The sequence below is a fragment of the Balaenoptera musculus genome, chromosome 18 (genome assembly GCF_009873245.2).
Source record: "Balaenoptera musculus isolate JJ_BM4_2016_0621 chromosome 18, mBalMus1.pri.v3, whole genome shotgun sequence".
NCBI lineage: Eukaryota > Metazoa > Chordata > Mammalia > Artiodactyla > Balaenopteridae > Balaenoptera > Balaenoptera musculus.
In genome coordinates, this window is record NC_045802.1 from 78,743,774 (window position 1) to 78,768,552 (window position 24,779).

General features: G+C 52.4%; 1 protein-coding gene across 6 annotated transcripts in view; it reads left to right on the forward strand.

The window, feature by feature from the left end:
* The window catches only part of ATP11A (ATPase phospholipid transporting 11A), a 125,205-nt gene that overhangs the window by 67,586 nt on the left and 32,840 nt on the right, over positions 1-24,779 (forward strand). For 3 of the 6 annotated variants that reach the window (XR_005017179.1, XM_036831419.1, XM_036831420.1), the window contains exons 3-17: positions 631-720; positions 1,495-1,575; positions 5,066-5,173; positions 8,139-8,267; positions 10,645-10,748; positions 11,226-11,276; positions 14,057-14,121; positions 14,787-14,868; positions 16,097-16,247; positions 17,310-17,507; positions 18,724-18,897; positions 20,501-20,664; positions 20,969-21,025; positions 22,360-22,431; positions 23,500-23,573. Coding sequence is in view for 5 of the 6 variants with exons in the window: in XM_036831419.1 (XP_036687314.1) it covers positions 631-720; positions 1,495-1,575; positions 5,066-5,173; positions 8,139-8,267; positions 10,645-10,748; positions 11,226-11,276; positions 14,057-14,121; positions 14,787-14,868; positions 16,097-16,247; positions 17,310-17,507; positions 18,724-18,897; positions 20,501-20,664; positions 20,969-21,025; positions 22,360-22,431; positions 23,500-23,573 (1,600 nt within the window). In the remaining variant the exon portion in view is untranslated. The remainder of the gene's footprint in view (positions 1-630; positions 721-1,494; positions 1,576-5,065; positions 5,174-8,138; positions 8,268-10,644; positions 10,749-11,225; positions 11,277-14,056; positions 14,122-14,786; positions 14,869-16,096; positions 16,248-17,309; positions 17,508-18,723; positions 18,898-20,500; positions 20,665-20,968; positions 21,026-22,359; positions 22,432-23,499; positions 23,574-24,779) is intronic. The other 3 variants (XM_036831421.1, XM_036831422.1, XM_036831423.1) reach the window with 2 other exon arrangements.

Below are 24,779 nucleotides of genomic sequence, written 5' to 3' on the forward strand. Positions count from 1 at the left end.
ACTGTAGGTTAATGACACATGGGACATTGTTGTTTTCAACACAAAGGTTAGGGAAGGTCTCCTTCTGAGGCAAAAACGAGACATTTGGCGAGTAAGTGGCCTGACTATCCTCCCTGTGTCCCTCTCCAGCCCCCTAGGTAAGGGGGAGGGGCTGGGACACCGCCGCAGTGCAGGAACCTAGCCAAGCTGGGTCAAGACCACCTGAAAATGGTGACTTCTGTTTTACTTTCTGTCCCCTCCTAGCCATGCTGTAACAAAACAGAGAGCTTACCAAAAATTACAGTCAAAGAAAAATGCTAACCTTGTGTGTTTTGAGTTAACAATCAGAGGTTTATATTTTACGAGAGACATTTTAATAGTAAAACTATTCTTAATCTACTTTGCCTTGCCTTGAATTATTGGAATTAGGTAGTTGACATATGCTGCTTTTGGAGCACATGTTCTGTGTTAGCAGTTGTTTTTACAGTCAACAAGTTGATAAAATGACTACAAACACTCTCAATTTTGTTTTGTATCTAAAACTAGACATTTTGTACTTTGAAATTCAGGACTGCTTATCATGTGGTAGAGTAATACTACACAATGTAAAATGTGACCGAAATGACCCCTTTCTGTTTTTCTTTTATACAGTACACATTTTGGAACTTCATACCCAAGAACTTATTTGAACAATTCAGAAGAATAGCCAACTTTTATTTTCTTATCATATTTCTGGTACAGGTAAGTCTGGTCATCTTTTTCTGTCACCTCAAATGTAAATATAAATAAGTGGCATTTATTCTCAGCTGATTGGTTCACTCATCAGAAGGAGTAAGGACTTGGTGCCCCTTTATCTGCAGATACTTCACTTGTTTTCTTCAAGGACAAGCATGTTGGTTCAGAGAGACCTGTTCACTAAAACATAGGTGTGAGCCCTGTGCATGTGAACTGGTCCTGGCCACTTTCCGTCCTCATTCTCCAGTATTGATGGGAGAGCGGGGTCTTCCTAATCTTTAGTGGGGATTCTCCTAAAAAAAAAACATTAAGAGAAAGAGTTAAAAATAAGAGAGTGGAAACCACAGTGAGGTATGGATTAGGGAACAGGTCAGATGTGCTTTAAGAACAGCAAGCTAACTGGTCTCAATCATACAAAATACCATTGAAGGAGTTTTAAAATTTCCCCGACAGTAGTTTATGCAAATAATGTAATTAAAGTGTGGCACCAGAAGCAGAGGGGTAAATTGAAGTAAAACATGCACTGGAGTCAGCTGGTGTCTTTGCCACTGCTGACGTGGCTTCCTAAGCACATCCCGTAATTAAGGAGAACTGCCCTCAGTTTTATAGTAAAAATTCATAGCTAATTTACCTCCGGTGGTGGGAGGAAGTGGGGTAACAGTAAAGCGAGTTAAAGTGAGTCAAAGCAAACGTTGGGAGGTGTTCCAGGACCAACCGGTCCATCTAAAGCCCCTAAGAAGTGTTTCTGAAAATGACTCAACCGTTCTCTTCTCCTTGCAGCTGATCATCGATACGCCCACGAGTCCAGTGACGAGTGGCCTCCCGCTGTTCTTCGTCATTACTGTCACAGCTATCAAGCAGGTGAGCTTTACAGGCAGAAAGCAGGAAGGTCCTACAGAGTCTCTGGTACAGGACATCGCCTTTCAGCCAAAGCAAAGTTCTCTGGTTTGTTTCAGCTGGTTCGTAGGAAACTTAGCTGACTTCTAGAAATTCACTTTTGTGACTGGTTTAGATAGAGTCTTGAGTTGAGAGATACTTGAGTTAAAAGAAGAGAGACTGTGTAATTTAGTGCTCGTTTGTCGCCCTGAGAGTTTGAAGAGGACACGGTCGATCTCACGTGGAATCACGTGCCCGGAGACGGCACCTGCGTTGCTTTGCCCGCTGCGTCCCTGGCTGCCTGAACCCCGAGGACCTGCTCGTGCACAGGGTCTGGGATGTGGCTCCATGAGCAGAGCCGCCCGGCGACTCCTGACTCGCTCAGTGTGGATTGTGCTGTTCTTTGCCGTCCTGATAGATAAAGCCGGTGACTAACAGGACAGACAGTTCGTCTCTTAGTCCCACCATCCGTTCAGCCAGTTTAACGCTCAACCATCACCTCTGTTTAGTTCCAGAAAATGCCCGACATCTTGAAAGAAACCCCTGTACCCATGAGCATCACTCCCCATCCCCCTCCGCAGCTCCTGGCAGTCACCGGTCTACTTTCTGTTGCTCTAATTTGCCTGTTCGGGACATTTCATGTTAACAGAATCATACAGTAGTGATCTTTTGTGTCTGGCTTATTTCACCGAGCATGTTTTCAAGGTTTATCCACGTTGTAGCGTGTGTCAGTGCTTCATTCACAGATGAATAATATTCCATCATGTGGATAGACCACATTTTGTTTATCTGTCATCCACTGATGGACATTTGGGGTGCGTCTACTTTTTTTTTTTTTTAATGTGGCTTTATTTATTTATTTACTTACTTCTTGCCACATGGCGTAGCTTGTGGAATCTTAGTTCCCCGACCAGGGGTCGAACCCAGAGAAAGCACAGAGTCCTAACCACTGGACTGCCAGGGAATTCCCGGGATGCTTGTACTTTTTGTCTATTATGGAGAACACCGTTATGAACATTCACATATAAGCTTTGTGTGGACATAGGTTTTCATTTCTCCTGGGTACCTACAAAGGAATAGAGTTGCTCTAATGTTGTAAAGAACTGCCGATGTATTTTCCAAAGTGACTGCCCCATTTTACATTCCAGCCAGCCATGTGTGAGGTTTCAGTTCCTCCACATTCCTGCTAAGGCTTGTCGCCCATCTTTTTTATTACACTTCTCCTAGCGGGTGTGGGGTGGCATTCCACTGTGGCTTTGGTTTTACATTTCCTTGGTAACTAATGATGCTGAGCATCTTTTCATGAGCTCATTGGCCTTTTGTAAATCTTCTTTAGAGAAATAGCTTCAAGTCATTGGCCTGTTTTTAAATTGGGTTGTCTTTTTATCCATGAGTCGTGAAAATTCTTTATATGTTGTAGATACAAGTCCCTTATCTGCTGCAAACTTTTTTTTTTTAATGATTTATTTATTTACTTATTTATTTGTTTTGGCTGCGCCGGGTCTTAGTTGCGGCATGCGGGGTCTTTTAGTTGCGGCATGCAAGCTCTTCGTTGCGGCATGCACGCGGGATCTAGTTCCCCGACTAGGTGTGGAACCCTACCCCCCTGCACTGGGAGCGCAGAATCTTACCCACTGGACCACCAGGGAAGTAAGTCCCTGCTGCAAACTTTTGAACACGATGACATTTGCATTCGAAATAATTTACAGAAAGACAGCATCGAGTTAAATTCTTAATGGTCACATCGTTGCTGACAAAGCCATGCTTTCTGTGTTAGTTTCTAAATAAAAAATTTAAAAACTGAACACACATGTCACATGAGACATGGTACAAGTGACAGTGGGTGACAGTGGGAATGAGGTGATGCATGGCGGAGTGATTGACTCCGGACCAAGAAAACATGAAGAATGGAGTCTCAAGGTGACCTCTGTGAGTGTAAGGGCGGTGTCTGCTGCTCTCCCAGCTTGTCTTCAGCGTGAACGTCTGGACTGGTCTGTATTTAATACAGAACCGTGAGCAGCGTTTAAGGATTCCTTTGTGATCATTTGGGTTTCACTTTCCACTCACCAGTCATCTGGAAACACAGATTTTAACAACGATATGATTTTACTTCATGCCCATGAAATTGGCTTTTAAATGTAAAAGTCTGAAGAGCAGATGGGATTGAGATGTGGTCAGACAGTCATCCACACACGCTGATGGGAGCGTGTCGGGACCGCCTTGGGGAACAGTTGGGAATATCTGGCGAAGCTGAGGACGTGATACAGGGACCCACAGATGGAGCCTGGTCTAGGCACTTAGCACATACTGTGTGAGCATCTTAGAACAGACCCGTCACCAGGGGGCTGGCGACCCCGGGCCTGATCTTAGAGGGTTCTGCCCTGAGACAGTGACGCATGCAGAGCCGAAAGAGCACCGAGCCAGCCCCAAGAGCATCCTGACCACGGCGAGGGGCCTCTGGATACAGCCGGTGTCCCTGTCCCTGAGTGTGTGCCCTTGAACTCCCCGCCCTGTGGCCACGGAGTGAGGGCGGTGGTAGCAGCTCCTGGTGGGTGAGACCAGCCCATGGGCACAGAAAGCGCCTGCCCGCCACCTCGGCCAGGACACGGTGCCAGGCAGGTGGGAGCACTGCCCTCCGCAGCCCAGGTCCATCCTGGCTCGACCCTCAGACGTCGGCCAGCAGACCCGAAGGGCCTGAGGAGAGGACGAAGGAGGTCCCCTGTCAGAGCTGTGACCTTCCAGGACCACCCGTCCCCAAGCTCACCTCCAGCCCTGCCAGCCCCCCACTGCCCTCCTGACCGAGCCCTGCCTCCCCGCCTGCCTCCTCAGCCCCCTCCTCCCTCTGCATGCAAAGCCCCTCCCACGGAGCCCACCGCCTGGCCAGCTCCCGTGCTCCCGCCCTCCTCTGGGTGCTGAGCAGCATGTGGCAACATTGGCGCCTCTGCGTGACCCTTGCGGCGCTCACCTGGGTGGGCACAGCCCCTTGGTACCGCCTGCTCCCCTGCCCACCTGCCCGCGGCCCTCACCCCTCCCTCGGCCGCTCCTGAGACCCAGGGGGCTCGAGCGGCTCTCGGCCCCCCAGGGACCCCAGGCACAGCCCAGCTGACCCGAGGACGAGGACGGCCGTCCGCCCGCGTGGGTCCCGATGGGAGCCTTTGGAGCCGTGTCGGGTGGGGCGGAGTTGGGTTGGTCCTGTCCTTGCGGGCCGGAGGCCGCGGCACGGGGCAGCCGGGACGCGGAGCAGGAAGGGGTCGGTTCAGGACGCGTGTCCCTGTGCAGGACGCGCCAGGACTTGCCCGGGTGGGGGCTGGGTGCGAGGGAAGGGGGCACAAAAGGTGACGTGGCTTCACGCATGGCGGTGACGGGAGCCCAGGGACGCGGCTCCTGCCCGCTCGTGTCCACACGCACTTGACCGTGGCCACGGCCGTGCCCGCCAAGTCCAGGAGGGGCTCACAGCGTCTCTCCCCCACCGCAGGGCTACGAGGACTGGCTGCGCCACAAAGCCGACAGCGCCGTGAACCAGTGCCCCGTGCACTTCGTCCAGCACGGCCGGCTGGTGCGGAAGCAGAGCCGGAAGCTCAGGGTGAGTCCCCGCCGACCCCAGGCGGCCCCCAGACGGCCGCAAACCTGTTACGATGAGAAGACAGCGCCACGGGGCTGTTCTCTTTGGCCAAACCTTCGTCTGAAACTGTTTCATTTATTGGATGTAGGCCCACCCTCTTCCCCAAGTACTGCTCACTTCGGGCAAGCTCCTACCACTATCTTTTTTTAACTTCTTACTTCTATGTATTTATTTTTAAAGCTTTAATCGACTTTATTTTTAGAGCAGGTTTAGGGTCACAGCAAATTGAGTGGAAGGTCCAAAGCCTCCCCGTGTCTCCCCCGCCGCCGGTCCCCCGTGCACAGCCTCTGGGCCATCAGGCTCCTCCCAGGCCTGTTGTCTGAAGCGTGTGACATGATAGTGACCAGTCGAGACAGGGAAAGCTCCAAACACCTGTAGAAAAGTCATTTTACAGGAAGGCAAAATCATACTAGTATGATCAACTCTACTAGTTGGAAATTTATGAAAATGGGGACAGAAACCTCCCTGAAGGCTGCATTTTAATTTCTTTTTTTTCAATATATTATTGGTGTAATAATGCATCATTATGTTTAAATTCATATTTAAATTATGTAAGTGGATTATTTTCAGGCCTACGCTCGCCGTTCAGAAGCGCTCACCTGTGTGCAGGTGATAAGGACGATTTTTACGGTTTGTCCCCGAGTCACGTCTCGCTGTGAGCCTGGGGGTGGAGCCTGGCCAGCCTCCTCCGGCCTCTCCTTGGGTTTGTCCTCGTCCTCCCCCTAGTCGCCGCCCCCCTCCCCCTCCCCTGCAGCCCCACCATCCCTCTGTGCGCCCCGGGGCTGCTTTCCTGGCCGGAAGTCGTGGCCGGGCCATCAGGAAGCTGCTGTGGGAGAGAGTCGCCAGCCCTCGTGCACAGGGACAGAAAGGTGGGCCTCCGCGTCCTTGAACCCGAGCCTCTGCTTCCAGGCACATCCCCAAGCCCTGGGGGGGGCAGCGGGTCAGCCTGGGGGGTCAGTGGATATCTCGGGCGTAGGACAGGGTTCAGGATGCCGGGACACTCCTGTTTCAGGTGTCATCAGCATGTGGTCCATCTTTGTTAACCTCATGATAGTTATTATATGTGTTCTATATTGGATGTATTTTTAAGTTTTTAAACCACATTTTCTTTGTTTTATAAATTTCACCGTCCAGGTGTTTCAGTAATTCCCCTCCGTTAGCCTAGGTTGGCGATATTTTCCTAGTGGTCAAGGAGTCAGGAGGTGAGGAGCTGGGAGGACAGCCTCTCAGTGTGGGAACAGCAGTGGGGACCCCCATGTGTATGTTAACAGGCTCCTTCGGACCCTAGGCTCCAAAGACCGTTTCCTTAAACAACTATATTTCCTTTGCAAAGTCTTCTATACTTTTAATAAACATCTCTTCAGAAACAGACCTAAACAGTACCTATCAGCAGAAAATTGAATTTTTAATGTATCGATCTCCTATGAGGAATGTCTGCTCTATATCCAGCCTGTTTTACCCGAGAGGATTTTAATGGAGTCTGTGAGACAAGGAAGGAAGCAAAGGCTGCTTGTGGCTAGTAGAAAAGAAACCTTCAATTTGTCCACCTCCAGGATTTGTCCTCGCGTGGATGGCGTCATACAGTCTGTAACTTTCATGCAGCTGAATTCCCTTGGGACTCACCCAGGTTGGGCATCTGGGCGCCTTCCTTTCGTTGCAGAGTCTTGGGGGGGGGTGGGGGTGGCCCAGGTGAAGGATGTTGATGTTTCTCCAGTTTGGGGCCGTTCAAATAAAGCTGCTGTGAACATTTGGGTACAGGTTTTTGTATGTGTATAGTTTCCGTTTCTCTGGTGTAAAAACTCAAGAGTTCAGTTGCTGGGTCGTCATGAAATAACGGTAAAAGGAACAGCCAAACCATTTCCCAGAGTGTCTGCACTGTTGTACCGGCAACGTGTGAGAGGCCCGTTTCTCAGCATCCCCGGCAGCGTTTGGTGTTCTCGCTGTTTCTTCTTTCAGTCATTCTGATTCTCGGTGCGGCTTAAGTGTGTGTTTCCCTAGAGGCTGGTGAACATCTTACCATGTGCTTATCTGCCATCAGGACATCTTCTTCATGAAACATGTATTCATGGCCTTTACCCATTTCCTCCTTGGATTATTGAGGGTTTTTACTGTTGAACGTTGAGAGTTCATATATTCTAGAAGCTGGTCCTCTGTCAGAAATACCTTAATGGGGTATTTCGCAAAGCAGAAGTTGTTCATTTTGATGAAGTCCAATTTACTGATCTCTCCTTTTATGGATGCTGCCTTTCTTGTCAAGGTTAAGAGCTCTTTGCCAAGCCCTGGAGCCCAAAGGTTTTCTCCTGGTTTTTCTTCCTGAAAGTTGTATAGTTTTATGTTTTAGATTTAACTTCCTGATCCATTTTGTGTTACTTTCTACGTCAGGTGTGCGGTTTAGGTGAAAGGCCCTTTTTTGCCCAGGTCTGACCAAGTGCTCCTCTGTTGGAAGGCTGTCCCTTCTCCATCGAGTGGCTTTCGTACCTTTGTCCGAAGTCAGTTTAGCGTATTTTCGTGGGTCTGTTTCTGGGCTCTCTGCTGCGTCGCGACGGTCTGTGCCGGTCTTCTGCGGGGGCCACTCGGGACCACCCAGCCCTGATCACTGCGGCTTGTCACAGCCTTCGTGCCCGCAGGGTGACTGCCCACCTCATCTGCCTGGTTGCAATACAAATGCTGCAAATATTTCTATCATTGCAAAATAGAATATTGCAAAATACTCTGTCCTATTGCACTGTGAAGCATCCCAGGTCTAAGGCTGGGGCACTGACCTCACAGGTCTTTCCTGGGTTTGGGCCAAATGTCCGGGAAGCGATCTTTCTCAGTCATATTAGCACCCACACGCCTTCCTGCAGGTAACACCGTGATGGTACCTGTGGGAGCCGCCGCCCAGAGCCCGGTTTTCGGTTCACGGTGCTGTCTGTCTGTCCTGCAGGTCGGGGACATCGTCATGGTCAAGGAGGACGAGACCTTCCCCTGTGACCTGATCTTCCTATCCAGCAGCCGCGTGGACGGGACCTGCCACGTGACCACCGCCAGCCTGGACGGAGAGTCCAGCCACAAGGTAACGTGCCTGTTGTTTGTGCCCCGTCAGGACCTCCCCATCCACCCCCAGCTGTGCTCTTGTGGCCAGAAGCTACACCGGGCATGAGGCTCTGTGTTCAGGGAAAAGCCAGGGACTGTTTGCTCTCGTTTGCTTCTCCCTGTTTCCCACTTTCTTCCTTCCATCCTCAGCCCCGCTAACGACCAGCCTCTCAGGTTAACAGAAGCAACTCCATGTTCCTTATTTAGCTGTGTCGTTTAGCGGCGGTACCCAGTTAAGGATGGAAGGAAGAAATTGTTGGAATTTTGAAGTTTTCATTTTACTGGTCAAAGTTAGTGACTTGACTGGACTGGAATTGTGTGAAAAGTGAGTCGTGAGTCTAGATTTTGCCCGATTGTTACATCAGTGAGTGTCTTTTTTTTTAAAATTTGTTTATTATATTTATTTTTGGCTGCATTGGGTCTTTTGTTGCTGCGCGCGGGCTTTCTCTAGTTGCGGCGAGCGGGGGCTACTCTTTGTCGCGGTGCGCGGGCTTCTCATTGTGGTGGCTTCTCTTGTTGCGGAGCACAGGCTCCAGTCGCGCAGGCTCAGTAGTTGTGGCGCACAGGCTTAGTTGCTCTGCAGCATGTGGGATCTTGCCGGACCAGGGCTCTAACCCGTGTCCCCTGCATTGGCAGGCGGATTCTTAACCACTGCGCCACTAGGGAAGCCCTATGAGTGTCTTTTTGTTAAAATATCTTAGTAAGGATTTTCTGAAATTATGATTCATTTCTTACGCTCAGTGTGGAATTCTGTACCAGCAGCTAGTGCTACAAAATTTTAATTAACAATCACAAAAGAAGAAACACATCGCTATTAATTTTAAGGATTTCATTGTTTTAAAAACCTGGAAGCTTCCAAGGAGTTTATGAACGTGAGCCTTGCTCTGAGGCTCTGGCTCCGGAAGTGCAGCTCTAACAGTGCTTGAATGCTGCCCGTGGACACAGGCAATTCTATGCCGGGGAAGCACCAAAGCGTGCCCTAGTCCTTTGTGGGTGACTTGGGGTGTCATCGTATGAAGCCCTGTGGGGTTTCCCACGTTTACTCTCACATTTTCTATGTAACGAATCCCAGGAGGGGGGACCCTTCTGGCACAGTCAGCTGTCAGGGAGAGCAGATCTGGGCTGGAAAGCGCCGGGTGTCCAGTGGCCGCTGGAGCTTAGGGTGTCGTGTCCCGTCCTCCCCGGCCCTGGCGAGCTGTGCACTCCCGGCTGCGGGCTGTGGGCTGCCCTCTGCACCCCGACCCACAGAGGGACATCCCTGCCTAGACGCGTCCCCGGAGCAGACGCCACGAGCCTCTGGGTGCGTCACTGCTGTCAGGGTGAAGTTTCACGGCAGTCACCCTGGTCCAGACGTGGCCCCTGTCAGCACCGGGGCTGCGCTTGGACCTCTCTGTGTTCGTGCCTGGGGGGGCCGGAGTCACCTGAGCCCTTTCCTTAAAAGCAGAGGTCACGCCTACAGTTTTCACATCTGTAAGACGGGGGCAAACCTGTGTTCCAGGGGCTCTTGTGAGGCTATAATTAGGAAATGTCCCAAAGTGCCGGACGCACAAGTGCCTCCACAACGCTGCCGGGACGCTGTGATCACACCCCCGGTTGCTCTGAATCCTTTCACGCTTCGCCCGACACTTACTCATGGGAGGCACGGAGGAGACTGCATCCCCTCCCCCCGTCCCTCCTTCCTGTCTCCTCCCAAGGCTGGTCCACCCATCCACGCTCCCTGGTGCCATCTGGGCCCATCTTCTCAAAACGGGGTCCCAGACCCCAGCACCAGCATCACCTGGGACCAGGTTGGAAATGCGGTTCTCGGGCGCCACCCCAGACTCACGGCCTCAGAAACTCTGGGGGCGGGGCCTGGGGTCCGTGGCCCCCTTGGTTTGAGGAGCCCTGGGGTCAAGGCCAGGTGAGGGTCCGTGCAGAGAGCTGTGCTCCCCGGACAGTGACAGGTGCGGGCAGCTTGCCATGCCTGCGACAGCTGTCTGTGAACCATATAAACAGAAACGAATATTTTAGGTCCCAAATTCGTTTCCTAATTCAGAGCGACCACTCTGACAGATGAATCCAAGTGTCCAGTTTAGAAGAAGAATTCTGTTAGTTGAGGGCACTGGCTAAGAATGGAAGAATTTCCTGGCACCTCATAGGTACCGGAATCCCGGTGGAACCTACAGTTCTGTAACCTTGTTCCATTTGCAAACTCTTTATTGTACACCCTGTCTCATATGGTAACCAGGCTTTGTCACCAGGCTTATGTATATGCCTAAAAAATTAAACATCGGTGCTGCCCTAGGACGGGCGGCCCCCGCTGCTGGGTTTGTCTTGATCGTTTTGGCTGTGAATTCCCGTTTCTTGTCAATCTGCAGACCCATTATGCAGTTCAAGACACAAAGGGGTTTCATACGGAGGAAGATATGGATTCTCTCCACGCCACCATCGAGTGTGAGCAGCCCCAACCCGATCTCTACAGGTGAGCCGGCCTCCTCCTCCCCGGGCGTCCTCCCTGCCGTCCGTGCCACGTGGCCTAGCCGCGTGGCTGTTTGGAATGAGACTGTAAATCACTGCTGAAAAATCAGGACCTGGTCAAAAATACATTACTTCTGTATTTTCATAGTCCAGCAACATTCCAATCCATAACTCTTAATACAAATATCTGAAAAGGCTTCATGGAGCTAAATTTGTCAAAGAAAAATGAATTTTCTGTATTTTGAGGAAGTGACTGTAAGGAAAACCATTTAAGTCATGAGCTAAATAGAACAATTAAGAAGTGGGAGGAGGGGGGAGGCGTGGTTTAGCCTCACACCCCTGTGTTTCCAGTACAGAATCCCAGCCCTCCTTAGAAACGGGTCAGGGGTGAGGAGGGGGGCTCCCCAGAGCCGGGATCTCGGGTCCTGCCCACCCCCGGTCCCCTGCTGCCCTGGCAGTGACCTGACTCTCCTGTCCCCAGGTTCGTCGGCCGCATAAATGTTTACAGCGATCTGAATGACCCTGTGGTGAGGTGAGGATTCCTGAACATTTGGCGATTTCATTTCTATCGTTCAATTAAAAGTGGATTCTTTTCCTGATGAGAGTTTTTCATCGTTGCTGTCCTGCTGGGTTTGAGGGGGGAATTCTGCGTGACCGGAGGTCCGGGGTCCGCTCCACTTGCTGGTTTCTCTCGTGCACACGTCTGGACGCGGTAGCAGACGAACGACCCCGTGGAGCCGGGATTCTGCCGAGGGTCTTCTCACAGCCGGGAAGGGTAGGAGCTGGTGCAGCAGGCGAAGGGGAAGGCGCGTTTCCCCAACAGAAACGCTTTTCATAACTGAACAGACCGTGCGTCTTCAGCTAGGAGGTTGAACGGTTTCTGACTTGGGGGCCGCTTTATTGGGCTGCATGAATCCGCCCAGACTCATCGCTGGGACACAGCCTCAGTCTTAGACGTTGGGGGATGTGTCTCCCAAGGGCTTGTCCAGGCTCACGTCCCCCGGGGACGGGGGAATCTGCTGCAGGGGATGGGCAGTGGCCAGTGCGGTCACAGGTGGGTGTCCACACCTGCTTCGTCAGTGGCCTCACCCCAGACCGCTGGCGGCAGGGAGCTGACTCAGCCCTGAGGTCGTGGCGCCCAGACGGAGCCAGCCCTGCTCACTGCAGCTGTGGCCTGTGCTGCCTCACTTCCCGGGCCTTGGACGTTTTACCTGCACGTGGCCTCAGGTCTACACTGAGGGAACTTGGCTTTCAGTAGGTTTTGACATTGCTCTCCTTCTTCACAAATCCCACTGGTTAGAGAAATTATCTTTCTTCCAATTTAAGCAGTCACCAGATTGTCTGTGTCCTGGCATTACCTTGTGTATTAAAGAAAATACTGGGCCAGAAGTAGGAGAAAAACACTCAGTGGGAAATTACTGCAAAATAAATCGTCATGGGGTTTATCTCCTTGAAAGGCTCCAGAAATGACTTGTTTTAAGGAAACAGTTGGCACCCCTCTTAGCATGTTTTGATCACCATTCTTCATCAGCAGGTTAGCAGTTGCTTTCCAGAGCCTATGGAGGCATTGCCTTGATCCTTCTTAAATACCTGTTGTTCTAAAGGTAAATGCCTAGTTACTTTGGAGAAATAACGTGGCTTTCTGTGTCTTGCGAGGACTAATTTGAGTTTGAACAAGAGTGAATATATTTAGACGGATCCATATTGCCAGTGAGTGAGGCTGGAAAAGTGAGCACTGCAGGCTTTCCTTGTTTGATATTTGGACGAAGTTGAAGGCTGAGCCCTTTAGGAAGATAATTACCAATATATTTTGTATTTTGATACTAATTCTAGTTTAGCTTTTTAAGTATCTATATGATTCAGCAGACTTCTAATATTTGGGTATTTAGAGGTGTTTATAAACTCGTGGTGTGGACAGTTAGGAGTTATATATCTAAGCTCTCAGTCTCTTTGGAGTGATATTTCTTCATTCTCCTGTCCAAACTAGAAGTGAAGTACTTTTTGAAGTAAATTAATTTTAGACTCCCCAGAGACATTTTATAAAAGGGCCCTTTATTTCCATAAACACCTTGGACATGAGCTGTCGTAAGTGTTTGCTAACAGAGGCTGACAGTACTTGTAGCACAAGCAGACAGCACGTGTGCAGCCGGGCGCCTGTCCCGCGTGGCTGTGAGGCTGGGGGACACACCCTGAGGCCATGGGACAGCCCTGGGTAGGCCCGTCAGGTCGGGGGGGGGCCCCTGCCAGCGCACCCTGCTGGGCAGCCCCCCTTTCTCATCTTCAGCCTGATGTGGTCCTGAGCTGGGTCAGCTAAGTATACTGAACGCATTTAAGCTTATCACGTTCAGTGGATTCTCAACCTTCCATGGTAAAGGGAAATTAAATGCCGACAAAGTGAAAAGCAAGCTTTAGCAAATCTTCCCCTTTACCCCAAATCAACTCTTTCCCTTTACCCTCCGAAGAAAATCAGGAGAATATTGTAAATGGCAAAATTAGTGAATCTGAATTCTGCTTATTTCCCTTCTACTCTTGGGAAACGAGAAGAAATTACTACTTGGTCAACAAAGGGGACCACTGGACCACGAGCCCCTGGAGGCAGAGTGTCTGTCTGCTGCTCACTGTTGGGTCCAGAGTGCTTGTGTTCACACGAATGGCTTCTGAATTCCTCGGTCGCTGCATTTGCCCCTGGAACAGCAGTACCTGGGTCGCTCCAGACTGCCAGGCCACCCGCGTTCAGGGGCCTTTGGGGCTTGGCTGCAGTGCTTGTAAATGCCACGCAGGGCCTCACAGCCTTCTTCCCTGAAAGCGCAACTGTGTTGTGTACGTGAAACCCCCGAGGGTGCGGTAGAAACAGCTGAGGCACGGGCACCACTTGGGGTCCCCGGTGCCTCAGGCCTCAGACGTGAAGCCTGTTAGGAGCGGGTTTCCGGGTTGGTCCCTCGAGTGGCACTTCTGACTAGTGCCCAGGGGCTGCTCATGGCACCCGCGGGGGCCCCACTACCCTCGCTGTCGCCAGTGGAACGCGTTGAAAGCCTTGGGGTGAGGCCCAGTGGGGCTGGGGCGGGGCTGGGGCCCTGGAGGAGCTGAATCTTCCGGGATCTCCCAGCAGACAGGTTCTTCCCGCCCCCCAGGGAAAGAGCACGTGCTTTCACATGGGCCCGGCTAGCTTTCCTAGTCCAAGCACAAGCAGGTCTACACCGAGACGGTTTCCTCTTAGAACAAAGTGTGTGGAGCCAGTGAGGTGCTTCTCCATCTTGTCGTGCCGACCTGCTTTCTCCATTGCCCTGTTTCTGGTCATCCTTATCTTTGCAGGCCATTAGGATCGGAAAACTTGCTTCTTAGAGGAGCCACGCTAAAGAACACTGAGAAAATCTTCGGTAAATGTTTTAATTAGTGAATTATTAATAATAGCTTCTAAAACCAAGGACCCATTAAGCAGTTAAAATCCGTAGATTTAACTACGGATGAAAGCGTACCATGAAAGCGTCTCTTTGTGCTTTGAGGGGCTGTGGATTTATGGCCGCGGTAATTTTGCTCACTAAGAAAACCAGTCGCCGCGTATAACCGCAATCCACAGAGCCGTGACACCTCAGAGTGTTGCTTGCAAATTAAGTGCCTGTAGTTTTTGACTCAAACGTAAACTTATATCTATGAAAGGATTCACACGGTGTAGTTCTGTGAGAAATTTCCTTTAATGGCTGTATTTCTTTGCTAGTATTTCCCACTGCTGGTGGGTTACTTTTTATGTTTTAACTGAAACAACTTATAAATATACAAATGTGTCCCGTTGTTGGAAAACTCAATACATTAAAATCTGAACTTAAAAAAAAGTGCGGATTGCTCTCTATGCAGGAAAAGAAAAACATTCCTTTGGTCTAAAGAATCCTGTGTGACTTTTTATGAACAGCTAGCTTGCCTAGAAGAATTTAAAATATGATCTGTTTTGTCCAAAATTTTGCTTTTATCGTAGCTGTGCATACTTTACGATGTAGAGCAAGACATAGTTGTGGTGTTGTTCTAACATCTGCTCTGTACTTTATAGGTGTTGCTATTTACACGGGCATGGAAACCAAGATGGCGCTGAATTATCAGTCAAAATCCCAGAAGCGATCTGCTGTCGAAAAGTAAGCTGAGTGCCCCATGGTTCGAAACATGTAAAAACCCGTCCGTGGCTTCCCGCTGTCTCAAACCCCCGCAGATGGGGAACCGTTTTCCTCTTAGTCTTACTAGCAACTCCTTCATGGGATCTGATGGACAGTCAAGCGGGTTATTTAGACCTTAGATTGACAGTCTTACTTTGTGGGGACGTAAATGGCCACGCACCCTCAGCCACGTCTGCAGGCTCCCGCCCGCGCGTGGACACCCGGAGTTCTGGGTCAAGGTCAGTTGTGGGCGCCCAGCATCTCCTCCCACCATTTCATGAAAAAGTGAAAGTTCAGTCACTTTTCTGATATGGGTTCAGTGAGGAAAGCATTAGCAGAGGGAACAGTCTTCTTTTTATTAAATGGTAAAATCCTTCTGATAATAAGTCAAGGACACAGTTGAATTTGTAAGAAAACATGGCCCAGAATGATGTCTTCTTTGCCTCTCGCTAAAGTGTGTCCTTGATTGAAGTGTACAACTGAGTGTCCGCATGTTGTGTAATAAAGAGCTCTGGGCTCCTGGGTGATTTGTGGGGAGACTGTTGAGGCATCGTCTGTCTGCTCCTGGCAAGTCGACCCTGAAATGTGATCCTGGGTCTCTGTCCATCTGTGGCTGCATCAGATGTGAACTTGGACAGTTGGTTCTTATTAAAGAAGAGTGCTTAGTTTCCAGATGTCTGCATTGACAAATTGGTTTCAGAAATAGATGTTGGAAAATCAAACCTTCTTCATAAGCTCCTAAGATACCGGCTAAGGATTCAGCACTTTTCCTATGCGGAGGGCATTCGCTCCCTCCCTCCCTCCCCTCTTCCTTCGTGGTGATGATCTCCAAGTTTGGAACTCACTGGCTGATGCGCCATGGTAGAAGAAATTGATGTCTGGGTGTTCTTTGAGCTAAGAGTCCTAGGCCCTGCAGAAGCCCTGTGAGCAAGGCTGTGCCCTCCTGCCTGTCGGAGTTCCCTGCCCTCAGCACTTTCCCTGGTGGCCCCAGAACACATGCCAGTGCCCACAGAGTGTACTCAGATGTAGACGAGCTTGCGTTTTCACTTTTACCGTGACAGTCGGTTGGGGGGGTCCTTTAAAACCTGCCGTTGTGCTGTCCCTGTCTGTTCACAACATGTTCCTGCTGACGTCTGTGAGAAAGGCGACGCACAGCTCAGGATTCCTCGGGGAACGGGAACTAAGCCCCCACCGCTGTCTTGTGTTTCAGATCAATGAATGTATTCCTCATCGTGTACCTCTGCATCCTAATCAGCAAAGCGCTGATTAATACCGTCATGAAGTACGTGTGGCAGAGCGAGCCGTTCCGAGATGAGCCATGGTACAACCAGAAGACAGAGGCAGAAAGACAGAGGAACCTGGTACGGAAAGTGACTCCGCAGGCTGTCGCTATGGAAACGTGGGGAGACCGGATGAGGTCTAGGTCGATGAAATCTTTGTAGTAGACGCGCTCGTGGATAGTGAAGGCGTCAGTTGCCTGCCCCCGCCCCCGGCCCCCCAGCTGTAGACACTGGTTGAGCCTCCTTCTTTGGGTATTTGAATAATCAAGTCTGAAAAGGTATCGGCTTCCATCCTAGATTCATAAGGACACACCTTAAACACATAAAACTCAGCGCGGTGACCTGTATTATAAGAGGGGCTGAGTAGCTGCTTATTAGTGAGACACACGATCCCTAATTAGGTAATAGGTGAATAAAAGGAGCGTCTCAATGATGGGAAATTACAATAAGAATTGGTTTCATTCTTACGTAGGGGATTTTGGCTCCGTTGCTTATATTTATCAAAAATGTTTTCCCCCAAACCAGGGTGTTAATTTGATGAAATGTCCTCTACTTAAAGCAGTACAGTCTTCTGGCTGGGCCTACTGCGTCCACCTGAGCGGTGTGCAAAACCAGACCTGGATCCACTCAGCTCAGAGCAGGGCCGTGTGCAGATCCCAACCTGGCCCCCACTTCCTTCCTGTGTTCAGTCCGGCCTCCCATGAGACAAATGGCTCAGAAATAAGGATAAAACTATACAGAAACACCATTTGTACAGACCCCTAAATTTGGTCGTTTATCAGACTCACAAGGGAAACTTGGAATAATCACAGTATACAGCGTCCTGCGGGCTCTTGACTGGAGACCCACCCCCTGCTCCCCGCCGTCTCTGAGTTTGACTCACAAGTGACCTAATCCCCCCGCCTTGCCCCCCACCCTCCAGCAGCGCAGATGTCAGGCGGCTCCTGTCCCGGGCCCGCCACAGCGCTAAAGTCGGCTGCAGGAGACAAAGCCGACAGCCCCCGCTGCCCCAGTGGTCTTTACCTTTGGGTTTGAAGCACTTGGTTTAAAAACAGCACTTGTTAAGCGGTGCCTGACTGACTCTAAGATTTGAGCCGTCGTGATGCTGGTGGGCGGCATGGGGATCACACCGCCTTCTCTTAGTTTCTCAGAGCCTTCACGGACTTCCTGGCCTTCATGGTTCTCTTCAACTACATCATCCCCGTGTCCATGTACGTCACCGTGGAGATGCAGAAGTTCCTCGGCTCCTACTTCATCACCTGGGACGAAGAAATGTTTGACGAGGAAACGGGAGAAGGGCCTCTGGTTAACACCTCGGATTTAAACGAAGAGCTGGGACAGGTCAGGTCTCCTGAATTGTCTTCTCTCACTGGCTGGCCATTGAGCCCCTCTCTTTCATGTCCCCAGGTTTCTAGAAGCTACGTGATTCTTATCACGCAGGCAGATCATCAGGCTGGTCAGATGGGAACGTTTCCATTTCAGCTCATGCACAGAGATATAACCTATACCTAGTGAAAGACGACGGCAAAGTGGCTTTTTAACTTTATGTGACAGGGCGGGGTGCTTTTGGGTTTACAAGTTATGCAGATTCATCCCATTATCTCACTGCCATAAGCTCAGCCGTGGCCTTTCTAAGTGGTGCTGATTCTGGGTTTCAAGGGAGAGCTAGCAGTGAGCCTGCTCACAGGGGCTGCCCTCGGCTCTCCCGTCCCATCTCCTCGGTCCTCACGGCCCCGGTCATCATTGTCAAGGTGGGCAGAGTGAGACCCGAGTTTCAGTCTCGCGGTGTAAAGAGTTCAGAACCCCTCCACTGAACTCCTGCTCCAGGCTGACGGCTCTTGACCTGTAAAGTGGGCGTAATAACAGGTACCCGCCCTGCAGCGTGTCCCGCGGACGGAACTTGCGGGTGGGAGCCCCCGAGCAGGAGCCCAGCAGGATGCGTAGGGCGTGGACTCGCCGGGACCCTCCACCCCCTCCCGGGCCCGCGGGTCTCTGATAGCCGGTGGCGGGGGCTTGGGGGGGATCCGTGCTCCCCACAGCTCGCGAGGTGCCCACAGGGTCCGGGATCCCCACCTTCCTTCAGTCCATCGAGATCCAGGGTTTAAAACTCCATGTAGTTTTCACACTTGCCACAGTTTTCTGTCGGAGATTTTTGTCCCTTGACTTGTTTGAATTCTGTCACCTTCCAACCCTTAAACGATGCTGCAGTCTTGCGCCTCCCAGGCCTTATGGGATAAGCTCATCCCACCCGTACCCTTGGTTTTCTGGTCAGACCGGATCCAGGACCAAGCCCCCAACCCCTACCGCGTCTCTGTCTTTCCATGAGACGGAAGGAGAAAAGTGTAGAAAGTCCCCCCTCGGCCCCCGGAGCCAGGCTGTGTCCGGACGCTCGCATGCCCGGAGCTGCGGGCGGGGGCGGCCAGCGTGCTCACCGTCCAGCCGGGGAGGCAGCGCGGTTGGGTGAAGGCCCCGGAAATCGCTTCGTTCGGACGAGGCTGCCTCGGGGGGTCCGAGGGCCCTCGAGGGGCAGCAGCTCCCAGCCGCGCCATGTCCGCAGGTGGAGTACGTGTTCACGGACAAGACGGGCACCCTCACCGAGAACAACATGGAGTTCAAGGAGTGCTGTGTGGAGGGCCACGTGTACGTGCCGCACGCCATCTGCAACGGGCAGGTGCTCCCCGCCGCCGCCGCCATCGACATGATCGACGCCTCCCCGGGCGCCGGCGGGCGGGTAGGTGGCCGCGCTCCTGGCCGTGCACCCTGCTGCCACCCGCCCATGGGCGGGTCGTGCGATGGACCAGGGGCACCTGCGGCCCTGGGGTCCAGGACCGATGCCGCCCTCCGGCGACTCGGGGGAGAAGAGCTGTGAGCGTCCCCGTCTGCACAGGCGTCCCCGGGTGCATCTGGCCGTCACATCAGGGCCGGGGCAGCTTTCGCCACGTGGCCAGGTGGGGAAGCTGTGGGCTGAGAGTAGGGGGCCCTGCAGACCATGAGTGCTCACACACGGACACACACAGACACACACTCACACGCAGACACGGGTGCACACGCAGACACACACACAGGCACACGCGTGCTCACAGACACAGTCACACAGACACGGGCACATGCGTGCTCACAGGCACGGGCACACGTGCTCACAGACACGGGCACACACATACACACAGACACGGGCACACGCATGCTCACAGACACAGTCACACAGACAGACACGGGCACATGCGTGCTCACAGACACGGGCACACATACACGGGCACACACGTGCTCACAGACACAGGCACATGTGCTCACAGACACGTGCTCACAGACATGGGCGCACACAGACACAGGCACATGTGCTCACAGACATGGGCACACACATACACACTCACAGACACGGGCACACACGTGCTCACAGACACAGGCACATGTGCTCACAGACACGTGCTCACAGACACGGGCGCGCACACACACAGACACGGGCACACGTGCTCACAGACACACTCAGACACAGGCACACGTGTGCTCACAGACACACAGACACGGGCACACACGTGCTCACAGACACGGGCACACACGTGTCATAGACACAGACGGGCACACACATGCTCGCAGACACACAGACACAGACACACATCTGCACACAGACACACAAGGCACACACATACTCACATACAGACACGGACACACCTGCATACAGACACAAGGCACACATGTGCTCACATACACTACACACACACACACACACACACGCTGGTTCCGCGGCTCCAGGTCTCACCCCCTCCAGGAGGGCCGTGACCCTCGGTGGCGGTTGCCCAGGAGACCATTCCGGAAGCCTTGGTGGCTGCAGAGGCTGCGTGGAGCCCCAGGGGACTGAGGGGGCCTGAGTCAGCTCCGCTTCAGCGGCCTTCTGAGAGCCGGTGCGCGTGGGCCTCTGGTGGTGCAGAGACGGCCTCTTCACCCCCGAGCCTCGGGGGAGGGCCAGGTGGTCTGTGGCCTTGCGGGGCGTCCCACCTGCCTCAGCTGCCCACGTGGCCCGCACGAGGCCAGCCCAGCCCTTCTTGGCCCCTCAGTCTCGGTCGCACCCCAGGGCGCGGGACGGCTTCCGGGGATCGCAGGCCCGTCTCTTCCTGTGGCCTTGAACCCCCTGCCTCCCTGAGGTCCGTGTCCGTCTTCGTCTGGACCGCGAGAGAGGAGGGAAGGCAGCCGGACTCGGCTGCCACCGCCAGAGGTGGAGCTAAAACTCCCTGACGCCCAGGGCTGCAGGCCCGGCGTTGCTGCTTACCGTCTGCTGTTTGCTTTCCTTGCTTTGCGCGGATGTGCCGCAGAGCTGTGGGTTTGTGCCGCATTTGCAGGAGCGGGAAGAGCTGTTTTTCCGGGCCGTCTGCCTGTGCCACACCATCCAGGTGAAGGACGGCGACGAGGCGGACGGGCCCAGGAAGTCGCCGGACTCAGGGAGGCGCTGCGTGTACATCTCAGCCTCGCCTGACGAGGTGGCTCTGGTCGAAGGCGTCCAGAGGTGCGTCTCTGGTCCCGGGGGCGCGGGGTGTGCGGGGCCTCTCCGCCCCGACCACAGGCTCGTCCTGGAAGCGTCCTGTGTCCGGTGCGTTCTGCTGAGGGGGCGGTCACTGCCTCTGTGCTCAGGGCTTCCCCCCGATTCCCACAGTGGTGCACGCGGGTCCCTCCTGCTGTCTCAGATGGGTGGTTTTTCCTCCGAACTTCTGCAGTAAATTAGTTAGAGGGCATTCCAAATAGTCACAGGCTTTTAAAGATGCCAGCAGTCTTAGAATCCCTTTATGACAGGTCTTCCTCATCCATCCTAGAGAATTGACGCCCAGAGATATCAAGCAACTTCCCCAAAGTCACACAGCAAGGAAAAGGTGATGCTGGGTGCTGGGGTTCTCTCACTGCTCACTTCCCATGTGTCCTATTGTGCCAACTCTGCCTCCTTCGAGATCTTGTTATTGGGAGTTTTCGCTGCCTCATGACATGGGGTTGTAAGCAAACACTTAGAAAAATACTTTTTTCCAGACACGTGGCATAATTTCCCTCAGGGAAATGTTTTTCCATTCTCACAGCTTACGACCCTGCTTTAATACTGAAGGTGCAGGATTTATACTGTACAGCACAGGGAACTAACCCAATATTTTATAGTAACTTGTAATGGAATATAATCTGCAAAAAGAACTGAATCACAGTGCTGTATAACTGAAACTACAACAATACTGTAAATCAACTATCTTTCAATTTAGAAAGTGCTAAAGGCCACGCTCACCTTCCCCTTTTGCTGCCTTAGTGAGTGGGCACCAGGCTCCTCTCCTCTAATTGGAACCATGATTTTGTTGTTGGCTAAACTATATGTGTTTTTCCCATGCAATTTGAAAGTGACATCAGGTATGTACATTGTGTCACCACAGACCTTTATTCAACGTACAAATTCACACATACGTAGGTGAGAGTTCTTGAATCGAGATTTCTCTCTCCTTGGAAAATGAGTGCTCAGGAATTAAGGCGCCTGCAGTCATAGAGATCACCCTCCAAGCAGCCTCTCCTTCAGCCTGCCAGCTCCTGCCAGGTCAGCGGGACCCTGTCCTCATGGTCCCATAGTGTCTTCCTAATACGATTAGGGCTGCTGCCGTGTTAGCGTATGTCTCCACCTCCACATCCTGGAAGCTCCTTGAGTCCAGAAGCCAGGCCCGTTTGCTCTTTCCCATCCCAGCCTGGGCCCGCTTGGCAGAGCCCTCACACATGCTGGTGCAGGAGGGGGCGTTACAGATGAAGTGCCCCGTGGCCCGTTGGTTGAACGGGGCTATAGTTTCCTCATCAGTAAAATGGAGCGTCTGCCTGGAGATTGACGGGCTCCCAGAGTCCTTCCAATTCTGACATGGTAACCAACCTCTAAGCAGCCCCACTGATCAGTAGAGACAGGGACCAATCCTCAGACCTGCTGCCGTTCAACACGCCAGTAAGAAGGCAGCTAATTGCGTGTGGTGCGCCAGACAGTCGGGTAAGTTGACATTCCCTGGGCTCTTGGAGAATGTTCTGAGACAGTGCTATAATTTCCCGACTTTACAATGCAGTTTACAGCCTCTGTTTTTCTGGAAGCATTTCTTTTTCAAAAGGAGAGCTTTCCCAAAGTGTAAAATGGAAACATGCTACAAAAGAGGACCATCAGGGTCCACATTAACTCCCAGGTATGTCTTCTCCTCTGCAGATTGGGCTTCACGTACCTGAGGCTGAAGGACAATTACATGGAGCTGCAAAACAGGGGCAATGACATTGAGAGGTGCGAACCCTGCCTGGCTGGGATGGTGGTACAGGAGTGTCTTTACAGAGTTCTTTCACCGGAGAAAAACCAAATTCTCTGTACTCCTTCCGTAACTCATTCTCCCTCCTCTCAGTAACCCCAAGAATGTCACCGAAACTCCTGGAGAAGTTGAGTCAGATGGTTAGAGGAGAAGTTGGGTGGTGGTGTGCCCTCAGACAGACTGGGGTTAAGCCACACATTGTCAGTTTTACTGCAGGAGTTGACAAAGCTTCTAGTACGTTCTGACACCCCCAAGGCCGAGCTCTGACTCCCCACGAGAGGGCCAACGTAAGCCCTTCCCCCGGGAGTGGCCCTGGAATCCTGTGTTCTCAGAGCAGGTTCCCAGGCCGTGGAGCACGGGGTCCTATAGAAACACTGAGCGGTAGCCTTGGAGGGACCAGATGGACGGGGGATGTTTCACTTTCCGTATCGACTCTTAGGGACCGTCTAGTCTAAAACTGCTGCTCCCAGAGCCAAATGGCATGTTTTGATTTTGACTCCGAGGATGGGGTCATCCATCTCTCCTTGCTAAATAAACATCAGTGGGCAGTTACGGATACGGCACATGCGGTAAAGAATGTAAGATTTGGTGGTGATGGTCTCAAAAGAGCTGGATTTTAAATTTTTGCTCTTAAGAAAAATAAACTCCCAGGTTGCGGAGGTGGTGCGCCCCTCGACTCCAGAACGGCTGCTGGGCCCTAGGCCCGCCGAGGTCAGCTGGGGCTCCTCCCGCAAGCGCTCGGGGCCTCCGGGCGCCATGGGGTCGCCCCTGGGAGGGCAGTGGCATTGCTGTCCGGCTTCTGGTTTCCAGCTGGAAAGGCAAGTGAGAGCGCCCCTGAGGCCATAACCACCGCTTGGCGCTCCCGGACTCCCAGGAGCCAGCTCGTGGGCCGGCGGGGCCGGCGCAGCCTCACAGCCACCCCGGCTGACGACCCCCGTGCTGCTTTAGGGACCGTGAAGCACGCAGGGGGGGGTCGGTAGTCACCCCGATGTAATGAGACGTGGAGCCGGATGACGGTAACAGCAATTTTTCAATCTCTTTTTCAGGTTTGAATTGCTGGAAATTTTGAGCTTTGACTCAGTAAGGAGGAGGATGAGTGTAATTGTCAAATCTGCTACAGGTAGAAATTTCTTTCCCTTTGGTTTCTTAAATGATACATTGTGACTGTGTTTTACTCTGATGCCTAAATTCTATAGGAGCTTTAAGGATTTAACTATTTATTCTCTTTTTTAAAAACATGGATAAACCAACCCTAACTCCTCAACCTCAGGCCCCGTTTGTCCCCGAGCATCTTAGGCTGAGGTTTAGTCACCTTTGGTTTTTCCTGCGAGGGAAAGTCCTGTGACTCATCCCCGGGGCTGTAAACTCCCCTCGGCTTACACACGCCGCATCCTGTATCCTGGGTCCCCCCCGCAGGCCCCGCCCAGGCGTCTGCGATCACGTCCTTCCCAAGCCCCCGTTGCTCGCAGCCCCTCCTGGGCCCCCTGGGCTCGTGTCCTTGATGGAAACAGGCAGCTCTGCTCCAGCTCTTCTCGTGGAGGCCCTGAGCTGCCTCCCGCTTTCCTTCCTAGGCCGCCCCCCAGGGTGCACCGCCCGGGCTTTTCCACCTGGAGGCCCTCTACCTGGTGGGGCTTTTCCACCTGGAGGCCCTCTACCTGGTGGGGCTTTTCCACCTGGAGGCCCTCTACCTGGTCTGGACTTTTCCACTTAGAAGCCCTCTATCGGGTGTAGACTTTTCCACCTGGAGGCCCTCTACCTGGTGTGAACTTTTCCACCTGGAGGCCCTCAACCTGGTTTGGACTTTTCCACCTGGAGGCCCTCTTACTCATGTGCAGCTCTCCCAGGACGTGTCCACAGCCACCTGTAGGAAGCCTTCCTGGTTTCCTTCTGCCCTTGCGGGGCTGCAGATGTCCTGAATGCAGAACTATACTTTCTCAACAGTGTGCCCAGCACAGCACTGCTGAGTGCTCGGTGAGTGCTGCTGGGTTCAGTTTACTAACGTGTTTTCAAGTGGCATCTTACCAAGAGACATGGCATCTTACTCTTTCGTTTCTTAAAACTAGACCGCGCTAGGCTATGTTTTTCTCTTTGGAAACTTGCCTGGAGAGAAACCAAGCAAAGCTGCTGCCCTGAACCTAAACAGGCTCAGCCTGAAGTGTGACCTGGAGAGCTGTACGTCAGCAGCGTCCTAACACCCAGGTCGAGCGGATTTCATTTCCGCAAAGTGAGGTCCCTTAACAGGGCTGCTTGGGCCTCTTGCGATGGGACGGGAAATGCCTTATTTTGTCTCCCAAGCCAGTTGAGGACATCGGGAGGTCACTGAAGG